Genomic DNA, 16750 nt, shown 5'->3' with positions numbered 1-16750 from the left:
GTGTAATTGAAAGCATGATCAGTTACTAGACACAGCAGCCACATCAGGTCAGTTAGCTGTTAATTTGCCTTCAAGCAGCAGTGAAGGACTGTTATTCTTTTTTATTATACTCAGGACAGTAGTGATTGTCTGAGTTTCCCTCAGGATTTGATCCTCCTATGCTTCTTTACCTTAACTTGAATTTAGCTGATTCTGATTCTTGCCTTTTGACTGAAATGTATCTAAAATGTGACACCAGTCATCTTCCTTTAGCCTTTACATAGATTTGTTTTCATTAGGTCTCCATTAGAAATTCATGTCTGATGCCTGTCTTAAAATATCTCTGATATACCACGAGGAGATAAACTGCTTAATATGCAGGAAGTATTCATCACCATCAATGAATTCTATCATTTTGACGTTTTCCTGGGTTGTTGACTGAAATAAGGGGATAAGCAATAAATCTGATTTAGAATTTCATCATTAGGTTTACCACAATAAGACAAGTCATGAAACTGTGTCATACTTTATGCTAATAAGTAAGTTTTATGCTAATTTGAGCCAATTATCTCCAGGCTGTAGCTTCACATTTACAGTTCAGGAGAGATCTGCTTTTCCCTAAAATTTAAACTTTTAGATGCATAAAATATGCAAAGAAAGATCATCAAACTGGGATAGACAGCAAAGATATCCCAGTATATAAGAAATATGGATGAAATATGGATGGGTTATTCTACTGAAAATGAATTAACTTCAATTAATTTTTTAAATTATTAAGTCACCTGATGAGGACACATTGACTGTCATGGCGTTTCCAGATGCAGCGGTAGCACTCGTTGGCTATAGCAAAAATGTGTGGAGGCAGTTCTCCCAGATGATGTTTGGAGTACAGTTCCACCCTCTCTAGGTCATACAGACCTGGGATCTGCTTGTATGGGTTGACTGCTGCCAGGATGCTGCCGATATTTGTCTGAAAAAAACAAAGAAGGAACATTTTAGGCATTAGTTTCTTAATATTTGCCTTTTTTAAATTAAATAAGTTTAAATATGGTAACCCATCACACAAACTGATACACATACACAGAAAACAAAATGTTCAAAAAATAGATTATATGTCAAATATTAAAGCAGCCAAATTTAATTGCTATTCTTGCTATACATGTTGAAGAAAGAAGAGATTTTTATTTTGAACTATTTGTGCTTTGTCAGGCACTTTGCTTCCAATCCTTCTGCAACAGAAACAAAACAGAAATGTCAGCAGGCCCTCCATTGTGTCACATGATGACTGCATGCAGATATTTGTGCTGAAGGACATGTAGCATGCTGACATAAACGCATGAACACACAGTGACACAGAAAACTGACCCTTACAAGAGAAATTCTTATGATCAGCTTAAGGGAAATCCGTATATGGACAATAACTCATCATCTAGATTAGGTCACACTCGGGCAGAACCCAGTAATCTTCCAGGTCTCCAGGTTTTTCCAAATAGGAGCTCACAATATGAATAGAATTGTACGTCTGTTTAGCCTTGACAGTAATTCATTGACCTCTTTATTAACTTTACTGCTGCAGACAGACTTCTTTCCCATCAGGACGTGCGGGTAATGGAGTCTCATAGACAACAACTAATGCATCCATTCATTCTCCTTCATTCATACACAGAAACAAATTACTGGAGCAATTCATGTCTTGTAGTTTTGAGTTAGTTATGGAATCTGAGAATTTAATAACAGAGATAATTTGATGCAAGAAGACAACAGTTTAATCTGAATACGAGCTGTCTGAGGAAGATGGGAATAAAGCAACAGAGACAGAGTATGGAAAGTGAGGTGTACTATCATCTAAAGACTGAAACACACATGAAAGAGCTAACAACAACTGATTTGCTGACATTTTGGCTATTTGTTTGGTTTATGCCTTGCAACTTGCAGAGCATCATGTTTTTTGAGCATTTTGACCTGGAGGACTAAAGCCAGTCAAACAGGAGATACAGCTTGATTGGAAATGTTGTTCTAATAGTGGAGAGACCTCCTGCAGGCAGAGAGGAAGCATTTTTACAAGTCAAGGACATTTTGGTTGACCTGACATTGTTACAATGCAGAACATGTTGAGCTCTTGAAAAAAACTGGAACTCTTACTTTAATGTTGACATTGCAACTGTTTAATGGGTGTAATGTACCTGTTCTCAGTCTTTAAACAAAAGGGATAAAAAAGCCAAAGAGACTAAAATGTTTGCAAATATCAGTAACAAAATATCTCATTTATATACATTTCTCCGCTTTAAAATCATTCTCCGTGGTGAAGCCTAACATTTACAAGACTAGAGGTTGTAGAGGAAGGACTTATCTCAATTAATTTATTTCCATTAAAGGTATGAACATAATATCAGGTTTGGTTATAAGGAGATTGAACGCAACAGGCCTGGGTCCAATTTAATCCATTAGATTAATGCAGTATAATGTTTTTTTACCACAAATTTGTTCAGATGCACTTTTACTCAACAATTCATACATTTCTCTACTCTGACTCCAATGCACTTTAATTTGTTGAGTTGCCTTTAAGGTTACTTAAAGCATCAGTTGCTGAGTCAACTTGGTTACTCAAACTTATTTATTTGGTTTGACAGCAGTATGTACAGCTCAGTCCTGCCTTGTCACTTCTTACATGTGATGCAATGTTTATTTCATGATTTTTTTGTGAAATGCACAATTATTTAATTTCCATAGTTATTTTTTGTGTCAGTTTGTGTTTTTTTTTTTTTTTACAAGACATGTTGTGAGACACACATGGCTGTTCAAATGCACTTACGTAGATGTTATCCTTCTGGTAACGCTGGTACAGGTTGTGCATAATAGCAGCCTCATGCAGCTCGGCCAGTGCTGACATGTCTTCCACCCCGTCAATACTGGACTGGTGCATAGCGCACACTCTTTCCCTGGTGACCTCGGCCTGCTGAAGGTACAGCACCTGTGTGCAAAAAGACATACAGATTGTTACTTATCATAACCATAAGATGGTACGTGAAGTCCACAAGTTCTTTTTTGCTGAAGACTGATATTAGTTATTAGTGTGTATCCCTGCATGACATTTCAAACATGTCCCACCATGACTTTGGTTAAAACTGTAAATATATATATTTTTTCAGCCATCAAGCTATTCATGGTGTCAGTACCAATCTTGTTCAGGTAAGGAACAAGTTCTTACACCAGATTTAAAAATAAGGTGCCAGTTTTGCAAGATTTTACCATTTTTAGCACAAACAGGCTAATTGTGACGCAGCATGACGACAATCCACATATTTAGAACACAGCAAGTTTTCGCTCCTCCTTCACCTCAGAACCCCATCTCATCTATGTCATCCTTTGCCATGGCAACGGGAAAGTAGGGGACGAGGCAGGGGTAGAAAGGCATGTTCCAAGACAGGGATTACCAGAGTGAGGACAAAAGCAGCGAAGAAGAGTAACTGATCTGATGTGGCAGGACCTGACAGGTGAAAGCAGCTCGGTGTGTTTTCAGGTCACATCCTGCTTCTACAATCTTTGTTAGTCTCCCTCGTCTGCATACACACATACATGTATAAGAGATAATTGTCATTCCATTCAGCATAAAGTTATTCACTCATCCTAGTGAAATCAACTTTTCCAAGAATAGAAACCATGTCATTTACAATCCTGGGTTTTTAATGTCAGTCCAACAATCAGCCTCTACCCTGCACTATGCTGCTGGAGCAGATGTGGTGGAAGTCTGTTGAGAGTGGAGGAGGGTGTGCTGTAGGCACTCAGACATCCTGTTCTCAAATAAATCTATTTCACTCCAGTAACACTGTCTTCCACTGCACAGAGCTGTTGCGTGCAGACGGCTCTCTCAGGGCAAAAAAACTCAACACGGTATCGTCTTTTGCCAGCTGTCTGCAAGTATAATGTTGTTTACGGCTGATGTGTGCAGTATGCTGCAGCTTTCATGCTTTTTTTATCTTGTCTAAAATGTCAAAGCATAAACACTTTACATACTCTGATAGTAAATGCTGATGTTTTAACCCATGTAGTCACTAACCTTACTCAGTTGTGATGAAATGACCTAATTATACCTCATCTTCCATTAGAGAGGAATAAGCCATACAGAGCAGAGCAGTGAAACAAACGCAGGTCTCCCAGATGAAGCTTCTTTAACATGTTTACCATATGAATGCATGTTGCTGTGGAATATTAACCTAGAAATGTTCAGCTTAAACATTTCCATACTTTCTGGAAATATGCAAAATGGTAACATTAGCTAATGCAGTTAATAACTATAGTGTGAATATTGTACAGTCACCCTACAGCAAAAAAAACCACTCAAAATAAACTCCAAATGAGCATTAAGGTTGATCCACACTTGATTTGTATCTGTTTATTCTTGGTTTGATTAAAGTTACTTCCTGCTGCGCTCAACCTTTGATGCTAAGGTGACAAGATGGCCTCTTAACATCTTTGTGTATGTGTGTATGTATGTGTGAAAGAACAAGAGAGATTGTCTGCTCAATGTCTGATCTGCATTAGACACATGCTTGTTTGAGAGACAGGATTCACTGACACGCCTGTTAGTCATGGGTTGGACAGTCGTGCGCATGCAGAGCTGACTGAGTCACAGCTGGACAAGTTAAAGAGAATAGACAAAAAAATCTCTTAAAATTACATAACAAGCCTTGAAAAGCATAATATTAATCACATAATAATAATAATAATAATAATAATAATAATTATTATTATTATTATTATTATTAATCTTTTTGATAATTCTTTCTCTCTTTCTTTCTGTTTCACTCAAAGACTTTCTCCTGCCTCTTATCCTGTATTTTTTCTTTACTTCTCTTTCTGTCTCTCATCTTTCTTTCACTTTTGTCACCCCTCTTCTTTCATCCCTCTGCTTTCAACCTCCACTTCTCTCAGATCACCCAGTCACATTTCAGCCTTCCACTAATTGTTTTTTTTTTTTTCCTGTTTTTTTTTTTTTTTTTCCTTCTTTTTTTTCTGTTCAAAGTTCTAGAATCTTTTTCTGGAATTCTCTTTTTTTGTTCCACAAATCTTTTTGCAATGTTTCTCATAATATCTAATCAGCATGCATTGCTCACTTAATGCCTCCATGTGCTCAATAGAAAAACTTTGCCTTTTAATGGAGAGTCAATCTGGCGTTACAGTCCAGGGTAAATTATAGTGGGGCAGAGAATAAAGTTCTGCACACATACAGCACATCAGATTTGCACATGTGTTAAGCAAAAAAAAAAAAAAAAACTAAAAAAAAGATCCAAGTACAATAGAAATGGAAAAAAAACAAAAAAGAAAAAAACAAGAACACAGAAGAATAATAAAAAAAATAACAGAAATACATAGAAAAGTATGTGAAAAAAATAATAAAAAACAATACAATGCATACATAAAACATACACAATACAAAGATGATAAAACAGAAATATATATATGCATACAGCCACTTACACATATATTCATTTACACATACATATATACATACAGTATATACACATGAACATATACATAAAAATACATAGTGAAAACTTTTGAGTTGTCACTGAGTCGTGACAAAACCTCAATCAGTATGAGCAAGGATGTTCAGGTGCAGGTAACAAATAGATTATTTGGTCTCTTTTTAAAAGCTTTTTTTTTAATTATCTTAACCTCACGTGGAACACTCTTCCGCAACACCTATAGAAGATTGTCCTCATCAGAGTCAGTCAGAGAACCAGCCAACCAAGAACCAGTCTTGCAGCCGTGTTCTGAGTCACCTTGGCAGCTATTTTGTTAATGTGATCTGACCATGACAATGTGCAATCAAACTGAAGTCCAAGAAGCTTCACAGTTTTTTCTTGCTGAATTGTCTGACCATCTATAATAAACAGTAGTATCATATTATCGTAGTATCATATATCAGCAAACATAGTCACCTCAGTTTTACCGAGTACATATGTCATATCATTAGTAAAGATTGAAACTAATCCGAGATAGCTTTCTTGAAGGTCTCCACAGTCCAGGAACTTACTGCCCGATAATGCGTCATTGAACTAAACTCTTTGTGATATTATTAATATTAAACCAACAACTAGTTTAAATAGTTATGAACTGAGGTTCTGAGATTTCAGGATTTTTTTAGAGCATAAAAATATGCTTCATGAGCGCTTACTATTTTCTTACAAATCAATTTTCATAGTTCTTTATGTAAACATACCTCTATCCACAAAATTAATACCTCAACTATCAATAATTTAATCTAATAGTTTTATTTGTTGTATAATTTAACACACAATTTAAAAAGAAATTTTAGCCACTGTAACCATAATATTAACACTGATCCTGAATTGCACAAAAAGCAGTACAACAGTGATTTGTCCATGCCAGTCACATGAACGCTGTATTCAAACTTGATCTTGTTGATCAGACCTCATTCTGAGGAGGTCTGGGCTGCATCTGGTTACCCTAGCTACATCAAAGTGTTGCCTCCTCAGCTGGGCTGCCTCCTGTCAGAGAGAGACAACAACTCATGTAGCAGAATTCTCCCTGGTATCAGGCACAGCTTTTACTTGATATTCATTTTCATAGGGCTTTTGGCCAATTGCACAAGAAAAAATAAAGCACTTTAAAATAAGTTACTGTGCAGCCTAGTGTTTAGGCTCAGGTCAAGTTGCTGGACTTTCAATGTCATGTCGCGATGGGACTGTCCTCAAAGGTATGTGCAGAAAACAGTGGCTCTGAGTTTGGTGGTTACAAGATTTGCTGAAAATTGGATTTTTAGCAGAAGATATATAATATACAGCATGTGTTTATTTGCATAAAAAGTCCATTTCCAGCATAGTACTCCTCATGACAGACACCTGAGTTTTATATGTAAAATCTGTGGAGTGCTCCTTTAAAGAAAAGTCTGTCTGCAGGAATAATTTCACCTGAAAACACATAATAGTATTGCAATTGTGGTTCTTACCATTTCTATTAAAAGCATTATGTTGGTTTTCTAATTTGCATGTATTAAACAGCAGATGAAACACTGATGTTTAGGGAAAACAACTTGGGAGAACTCATACAAATGTGATTCTCAGAAAGTAGATCCTACAAAGTGAAAAAGGGTGTCAGTAAACAAGATAAAATGCAGTTGAAATGGGAGATAAAAGGGGATTTTGCAAATGTCTCTGTCTCCTTCCTCAGTTTACCCTCTGGTGGGTTTTAACACACTTTCTGTGCACAGCTCCTTGCTGCACAAGCACACAGAAAAAATTACACAAGAACACACAAACTGTGTGGTATGTGACACATATGTACACAGAATAAGTTTAACCTCCCAGAGATTCTAAAATGGACTACTTCATATTCAATAATTCATTATTCAGGGAGGAAACAGGGGAAAAAAGGTACTGGATTAATAAGAAAAAAAGGAGGAGTAAAGCAGAGCATGTTTAACCACTTTAAAATTTTCCTCACTTGTGCATTACTCACCAAGAACAAAGCTGTAGTTGTTCTGTATTCTCCTTTAATGTAAACATATCTATATGAGTCTCAAAAAATGAATGATGACTTTGGTTATTTCCTGCTTTTTGTTTGATGTTTTTTGCTGTTAAAAAAAAAAAAAAAAAAAATTATTTAAGTAAGATTAAAGCATGTCAGAGGCCCATGAGTTAGACAATTAAAAGTATTAATATTCTCTCTCATATAGAAGTCTTTTTCTTTCTCATCATTAACTAGTGCCCCTCTTTTCTTGCAAAATCACTTCACTCTGAACCTGCTTCATGGACACACTTTTGCTCACGCACATACAGTGTATGCACTCTTTTTTTGTAAAGCTCTCTGATGTCTGAATCTGCTTTGCATGATTCAGGAGCAGAGGCAGGGGAGACAAGCCTTTTCATCTGACTTCACATATTAGCTGCAGGAAAAGTGAGAGAGCAGCCCAGAGAGCTAAAAATGGAGAGACAGTGTGATGAGGACTGTGGGCACAGTGACCTATATATTCTGTTCACCAGAGCAAGAGCACAAAGTCCTGCACTGTACGCACCTGCAGCTCTCCTCACTGACCTTGGGTCTGATCTGTCAGGCTTCCCCATTTCTGATTAGGATTGGGAAACACTGAGGTCTTTGGTGTAATCTGATCCTCCAGATCAGAAAATACAGAAGTAGCTCAGCCAGAAGCAATTGGCAAGTCTATTTTAATCCGTTATGGTCCGACACATGAAAAAATGGTAAGAAAAGTCCAAGTTTTTAAATATGAGGTCTTTATTTAGCCCTTTAAAAAATGTAACAAAAAATTAACATTATTTTGGGGGGATATCTACCATTTATTACCATGTGATATATTAAAAACATTATAATATGATTTTCTGCTTCCGGGTATCTATTAGGAGACAGAAGACAAGTATCAAATTGTGTATAACAGGATTTTGAGCAATGTATGTACCATAAATTGAAGCAAAATGTCTCAAAAAATGTATGTGACAAATATGTCTTGTTGGGCTCTTATGGGTTAAAAACTAAAGTTGCAATATTTAAAAGAAAATAATGTTTTTTGTTTGTTTTTTTTATGAACCACTGACATGTTTTCCTGATTACCAAGCTTGATAAATTGGATTGAATTAGAATGTTTGCAACAAACTTCAATAATGAACTCTTATTACACTCTCTGCCCCACATCACAACATCTATTCTCTACAATTTCAGTCACCAACCTTTAAGGTTTGACAATCATCCCACTCAAAGGGAATCACTTGCTTCTTTCCTTGCAGAAAAATCCATTTAAAAATGGCATGTATATATTTTGTTTCAGTAGACGTTTGAAAGAGTTCAGTTAATGTCACTAGAGTTGTAAAGCTGTAAAGCAGGTCATGAGACAACACAGCTGCATCAGTTAATTTCTATGCAGAAACAAACCAAGAATGTAATTTCTGCAATTTTAATATGATGCATTTTAAAGTGAGTCCAAGTATAAAGTAGAGTGCAAAAAGAGTAACACAGCCCTGCAGCATTTTCTGTGCTCGCGTGAGCTCTCACTCCAGCTTTTAAGCTAGCAACTGAAATCCAGGTCACACAAAGCACAACTCATTGCAAATGTAACCTGTGTGTGCATACACTTGTTAGTAAGTGTGTGAATACTGTGTAAACACAGAGATAGCACATCTATGAGCAGGAAGAGTCTGCTGCTAAAACCTTTAGCATTTCCATAAGATCAAGCAAGGAAAACATGCAGGTTTCAGTTCACTAAACTTTCTTATTGTCTGATTTAATATAATCATATTTTTCTACAACAAAAAGCTACACTGACATAAAAAAGAAAGTTAAAATCTGAGATCATAGATGTCATATTTGAAGGTGGGATGTTGGTAATCCATAAAAACAGGATTTCTTGAGGTCTATTAAAAGGTTCAGCAAGCGTTAATTAAATCGGTTGACTATACTGATCTTACCTTGTTGAAGATAAATCTGTATCCAGTATATCTATTTCTATTTAGACTGATTAGTGGTGAATTGTAGTAAAAAAAATGTAAAAATTTGTTTGTTATATTTAACAGCAAAAGTAAAAAAAAGAAAAGAAAAGAAAAATAAAGGACTCATTTTGATGAGTAGTTGTATCAAGACTTTTGCCTGGTACAGTAGAAACACAGTGGATGGGCTCCTATTAAAAGCAGAACACTCTGGAAAATGGGCAGCTGCTAAACTATATTATTATATTAACTATAAGCGGTTTAATCAACATAAACAAAGATACACACCTCATTTCAATCCAATCTCACAGAAAAATGTTCCGAAGTTACAGAAACAAATTTATTGATTTGTATCGACAGACTTGATTTTCAGCTTCTTGGTTTGTTTTATACCACTCAACATTAACCTAACTAAACAGATAATCTCACTGTATTTAGTAAAATATTCACAAAAATGTTGCTGGCTCACATTAATGATATGACTTTGCCCAAATCTGGAGCCTGAAGGAGCTAAAGAATTAATCAATACACACGACTATCAAACTGAAGTTCAAGTTCAACTTCCATTTTTACTTTTATGGGTAATTATAGGGTTGATTCACTGTTTAATATTTGGCAAACTACTTAGTTAAGGTAACTCATTACAATATATTGAATTAAGGTTAAGCACATTTGTGAGGATATTCCCGCTTCTCCTAAATCTTTGACGGCTGGGCCCTACATCCTTAACTAAACTCTCATAATATGTTGGACACTGAAATACATCATTTTGAAAATTACACTGAACATCCCACAGTTTGCGTCCATCCGCACAAATTCAAAATTTCCTCTTTCATGACTACTTCATGTCTTCCTGTGAAACTGAGCTTCTCTGCCTTGTGTACAATACAATGTGACATCATTTTTTTTTTGGCAAATGTTGGAAAAGTGGAACTTGTAAGGATGTCTGACTCAATAAGATACACACAAGAGCTGGAGACCTTAGCTGAGTATTTGTGATTTCACTGGAGTAACACTTGACAGACTGAAGACATATATTCAAATGAAACTTTTGAGATCTGGTTTCTGTTTGCAAAAGAAATCTAAGTTCTCTGCTTTCCCCTCTTTTTTGCCACTGAATTTGCAAATAAACTCTGGTGCTGACAGTTAACTGATGTGATCTTGTGAGAGCTGCTGATTTGACATGAAGGCTTGTAGTTTTGAAGGCAGCGTTTGTAAGCCAGAATGGGTAATGGTGAACTGGGTCAGTGTCATATACACATATACAGACGAAGAGTGATGGAGCAACAAGAGCAGTGTAAGAAAAAAAGGGGGAGTGAATCAAAGACCCAAAACCACTTAAATGCTGTATTCAGTTAACGTGGTTCATTTAAAGTTCTTGCTTAAGGATTCACAGGGCTCTGTAGTTGCTGGAATCAAACATGTATTTATGCATATTCAGGAGAACATGGGCTGAGCAGCAGGGTTGGATGGGAAGCCTGGGACTGCATTGGTCAGATCCTGTTTTTACAGGGTGTAGTCCCCCCATCCTGCTAACTCGCTATCAAATATTCACTATCTCCTGCAGAGCTAACATTTAAACACCAGCAACTAACAGAGAGGGAGGACAGGAAGAGGAGGCAGAGCTGGATGGGGGTTGGGAAGACGATTCATAATCCAGAGCAAAGAGAATGCCTGCTTCTATAACCTCTATTTTGGGAATTGCTTGTCTGTCCTTGTTGTGTCATCAGACAGAAACACAGGAGCAGCTGCATTAAAAGGGAGGGAGGGGGGGGCAGCATTTGGGCAGTTAATTTCTGAAAGGCCAAAAAAGCATGAATTCACAGCACATCGATGGCAGAGAGTCTAGATGTTCTTTGAGGGTATAAAGGCAGGATTGAGACTCTTGAATTCTGGCAAAAGAAGCAAGTCTATTATTAGCCCCCTTTTTAAACGCTGCCAACTAGAGCGCATGGGCATTTGTGTGCCAAATACATCAGTCATGAAAAAGATTTAATCCAAAGAGCAACGTGAACATGTCTTTGCACTGATACAGATACAAGCACAAATACGTGAGTTTAACAACCATTTAAACATTCAGTTAAACTATTTTAACAACAGATGTGGTGTTTGGTCGCTGAGCTTGGCGCAGCCTCTGGGTTCTACTTTGCAGAATAGTTGAGGGTAATACTGTCCTTACATCTGACATCCTGTAACAAGCGTGTGCATTCAATGCTTTCTATCCATTCCTGTTCTCCACTGAATGCTGAATATGTGTCAGAGATTAATTTTGAATATGTATGAGGATGAAGAGGAGGAGGAGGAAAAAAGAAGGAATTGGAGTAGGAAAGTGGAGCATCATGACCAAGGATTTCTATTGATCCATGCAGGACAGGATGAACCCGTGCAGCTGCTTCACCATCACATTAACCTTAACGTGAATAAAAATGCGCAGTGATGATGACAAACACTGCACCTTTTATCTTCATAAGTAAGTAGTAAGTAAAACTTTACTACGCTACTCTTTGTTTGGTAGTCCTTACAGCATTTGGAATATTGGCTCCATTTAATCATAAACATAATATACACTGAATGTTTAAATGGTTGGCTGATCACTCCTTCTTGATAATATGCTTCTAAAGACTTGTGTAAATTTAGTTCAAATTATCATACTTTTTTTTAAACATGCCTGTGAAATATGTAATACTTTCAGAAGGGTTTCAACAATACCTTTGCTGGGCTTGACTGTGTGTGAAAGATCAAAAAAGGCAGATTGCGAGAGTGTGTTTGCCTACATTTCTTACCTCTCCATAGTCAGTTGTGACCACCAGAGTTCCATCTCCACAGGAGTTAACGATGGCTGGAAGCAGCTGTTCCTTCTCTTTGACCCAAACACGGGCCCCCTGGATCACACAAACACACACAAACACTGAGGTTAAAACCAAAATAGCTTCATATAAAGTAATCAGTGGTTACATAAACCAGAAAAGCCTCTGCTGGCTGAAGAGACTTTAGCACTCTTCAACAGAAACTAAGGATGGCAAGCAAGTGAAAACAGTATTTCACTGATTGCTGTCATTCTGTCTGATAACGCTGTGTTAACAGTCATTTGAATACAGAAAATGGTACAAACATAATGGTGACTCACAAAGTCCAGTGAGGTGTGAGAGACTATGCTGAATGACAATGGATCCAGACAGTTGTGTGTACCTGGAACACTGTAAAGGCTGTAACATCTGGGAAAGCTACAATGCTTACGTGCCTCTTATTACTCTGGATTAGAGGAAGTGTGCCTTTTCCAGACCTTTCAACACAAACAAATCTCTTTTTTTATAAAGTCACATACCTCTGACCTGAAACCCCTAAAAAAAAACAGAGGCACATCATAACAGAGAAGGTGGAGACAATGGGATGAAAAAAAGAAAATAAGCATAAGAAGAGGAACATAAGTACAGTGAAATGTGCCACAGGACACATGACACAGGACACCTGCCAAATTTTAAGTAGATCCTTCTCATGTCACCAAAACAGCTCTGACCAGTCAAGGTGTGGAAAAAGAACATTTGACGGTGTCCCAGAGTGGTCAGTACTGAGATGTTAGTGACAGCTCCTTTTGGACCTTCAGGTATTGGGGTGGATTGCGTGTGGATTAAACTCATCCATTAAAAAAAGCTTTCAGATTCCATCAAATTGGTATCATGGGAATTTAAAGCCTGGGTGGACCCCTCAGAGTGGTCAGTAAAATTATTTTATTTGGTAGCATGTGTCAGTGCAACATACATTACTTTAACTGCAAGTCATTTTAATCTTATGGCTGATGGGTGAAGCAATCCTGTGTCATGTTGAAGCCTGTGCAGAGATGCCCTAAAGTGCAACACAACTCATGGCTGCTAGACTCTGGCAATGAAAAATATCTGGTTCCAAACTCACTTCCATTCAAAAAGCATCAATTTCTTCACACTTCTTCTTATACAGATCAAAAAATTCATGATGGTGTCGTTGAAAATTTCTCTGCTTTTGATCAGTGTGACAAAGTTCTTCCTTAAGATACTTCAACACTGAGCTAGATTTAATCCCTCAAAGATCGATTGATTGGCTCAACTAAGAGGTCTAGGAACAGATGGCCAAGGATGAAATGTGTCAGTTTTGACAGCATGTTTTAAAATACAGTTTTGCTACGCTATATTATTTTAATCAGTTTTTTGTTCACAGCAATTATGGCCTTACAGTACCCTTCTATCTCTGGATTTCTAAGTTTAATACAAACCAGAATCTGCACCATGTTATTAATGTTGACATGAAGGGGATAAAATCAACATAGTCAAAGGTCAGTAATGGAAATGACATTTGACCTCAAACCACTTGGCATTAGTATGTGTACAGTCTATAATTAGGACAAATCATAAACACAAACTAAATGCATGTGAATTCATAGACTTTCCACCATTTTTACTTCACTTTGAGTCAATGTCATTGCTGACATACAACATGAATATTTGCCAATTTAACCTTAAATAAGACCCTATCCTAGCTCTGCATATTGATGGAAAATTAAATATGTGAAAGGCTTTCCACACCTTTGTTTATGAACATAAAAAACATCTATTAAAACTACTATATCCATTTTGGCATCTAAATAATGAATGCACTCTCTATTTTAAAGAACTGAACATTTAATATGAGTAGGAAATATGTGGCCATTTTTCAAAGATTATTTTTCAGGATATAACAGAAGTGTGGTGGGTGGGGATGTATTAAAATTTTCAATAATGTATGAATGTTCTTGTAAAGTTTTAAGAGGTTTGAATCTTCAGAAAACTCCACAGGACACCAGATGTACATGAAAAGAAGTAAGCAGCAGATAAAGAATGGAAATGAACTGTTTTAGAAGCAGATGTTCTCACGTCCCTCAGCATTTCCTTACAAGCTTTAGCTCTTTCAATTCCCTCTCCTTTTTCTGTTTTCTGGGCTCTGTCTGCCTTTTTCTTTCATCCATTCCTACACACTGATAATAAAAGAAAACCAGTTGTGCCCCAGGCCACAGCTTTAACCAGGCAGAATCAGTCACACACATCAGTGTACTATATGGATAGTTTAAGGTTAGGTTTAGAGATAAAATGTCTAAGTCTGTTTGGGTGCAGGCATTAACAAAGCTGGTCTTTGCCAAACATAAACGTCAGTGTTCACCCTTTGTATTGTACTTGCTCTTTCTCTTTGCTGTTCTCTCTTCAGCTGCTCTATATATAGTCTTCCCTTCACTCATCTAGATCCTTTTTGTTTCTCTCTGTGATCAGTTTGCCAGTCTTGTCCCTCCAGCTCTTCTTTCAGATTCTAGCACACTAGTCCACTATAGTGACCTGGTGACCCCTGCAGCCTGAGGCCTAATGCTGACAGTTTACCAGTACTTCACTACATCCTGTTTAATCTAATGGTTTGACCTCTAACCCTATTCAAACCTCTAAAGCTGATCTTTTAGCATCATCCCAGGAGTATTCTCATTGTAAAGACACAGACATCACATCATCAAAAATCCTAATGTTCCCTCAGAGTTTAATGTATATATAATATCTTTTATCTGCTCTTTATCTGTGTCCTCTTTTGGGAAATTGGTCTCCATTCCCAGATCGAAGTGCTCTCTTATGGTAAAACATGGTGAAGGGGAGGGAAAAGGTAATAAATGACATGCCAGCATTACATTCTACACCCACACACACTCTTGCTCTCACCCTCTCCTCCTCCTCATGGTGTCCTCATCCCTTCCCCCTTCTATTACAGACCCAGACAGACAGTGATGGTCATGCATCTCAACAAACTCCCATCCTTTCTTTACCTTCATATCTGTTGCTAAAACTCTACCTTATTCTCTCCTTCTCTCTTTCTTTCTGGTTCTCTACTACTCTACTACTTTCTGGTGTGAACTACACAGAGTAAATCTCATCTTTTTTTCAAGCTTCATTAAACTTCAAAAAACCTCAATTGTCACTTTAGCCTGAAATGTGACCCATGACCTCCACCCAAGATGAGCTAATAGATTGCCAAAATATCCTGCTCAAGGGGTGATATCTGATTAAATTATTTTTGCAAATTGAAATAATTAACTGGTACTGCTAATACACAAACTTTAATATGTGATTATAGGTCATACACCTACATTATAATGTTTCTCAGAATTGGTTTTTTTTCCAGTTTTATAAACAAACTACATCTTCAATCTATTTCTTATGTATATGTTATGTATATACGTTTTAAATATTCTACTCTTTATTTCAACATTTGATTAATGTCTTAACACTGAAAGATATTTTAGTGTTTTTTTCATATCCAGATTTGTGCAGCACTTTCAACTAAGGTTGTTTTATGTAAGTAAGAAAAACTTTATTTAAATACCTCTCAAGATATAAAATCACAAAGTGCTTCACAAGAGCCAAGAATACATAAAAACAAGAGAAATGAATAAAAAGCAGGTTTAAAAAGATGTGTTTTTAACTGAGTTAACTGAGCTCCAGAGTCTGGGGGCCACTAAACAGAAAGTTCTATCTGCTTTGTATGGGGCACCATCAGCAGGTTCTGGTCACAGGATCTCAGGGACTTGCCAGGGAGACATGGCTTCAGAAACCCTCTGATATAACCTGTGCTATGTAGATAAACCTGGCTTGATTTGTCTTGACTTGACTTCAAAATAGAAGTTGCTCTGAAAATGGCAACGCACAAAGTGGATGTCTGGATACATTCGAGGCAAAAGCAGGCCAGGTTATGAATCATGCCTCAGGTAGGACTAACCTAAAATCCACAGAAGAAATCCATCTAATAACTTGAAATCAGGTTGTATAAAATGCTGAAGGAGAAATCTCTTAGACAATTCTCTCTGTCTCTCTCTCTCTCTCTCTCTCTCTCTCTCTCTCTTATATCAAGCATGCACAAGCTGCAAGATTTGCGAATGATGGTATATCAATATCATGGCATAAATCTTACCATAAATCAAAGGGTGCAATGGAACACCAATGTGAAGGAAAGAAAATGTGAATGATACATAATGACTACTCTCACCCTTTTCTTGCAAACTTTTGTTGTCAAGGTTTGTATTTGTACCTTTCCTTGGCAACAGCTTTGCTCTGATGCTTCACGATTCTAAGCAGCCAGCATGTAACTCATAAATAACATGCAGGTTTTAAAGTTTCACGGGTTTCCCAGCTGAGTTTGCAAGCAGTTCTGGATACTCTTCAGATACTCTGTTTTTGTTTCCTCTGTTCCAACTTTTCAAACAGGTTGCATTAGATTCAAGATGAGCTAATATTTTTCATTAATTAATCAAAATGTTAATCTTTAAAGGATTG

General features: G+C 36.9%; 1 protein-coding gene across 1 annotated transcript in view; it reads right to left on the bottom strand.

Moving 5' to 3' along the window:
- myo10l1 (myosin X, like 1) overlaps positions 1-16750 on the bottom strand; it is a 41793-nt gene that overhangs the window by 16668 nt on the left and 8375 nt on the right. The window contains exons 2-4 of the mRNA XM_041971216.1: positions 12221-12319; positions 2792-2950; positions 762-949 (exon numbers count right to left, since the gene is read on the bottom strand). Of these exons, the coding sequence (XP_041827150.1) occupies positions 762-949; positions 2792-2950; positions 12221-12319 (446 nt within the window). The remainder of the gene's footprint in view (positions 1-761; positions 950-2791; positions 2951-12220; positions 12320-16750) is intronic.

This window comes from Melanotaenia boesemani, chromosome 20 (genome assembly GCF_017639745.1).
Source record: "Melanotaenia boesemani isolate fMelBoe1 chromosome 20, fMelBoe1.pri, whole genome shotgun sequence".
Lineage (NCBI taxonomy): Eukaryota > Metazoa > Chordata > Actinopteri > Atheriniformes > Melanotaeniidae > Melanotaenia > Melanotaenia boesemani.
This window is presented reverse-complemented; position numbering and strand designations above follow the sequence as displayed.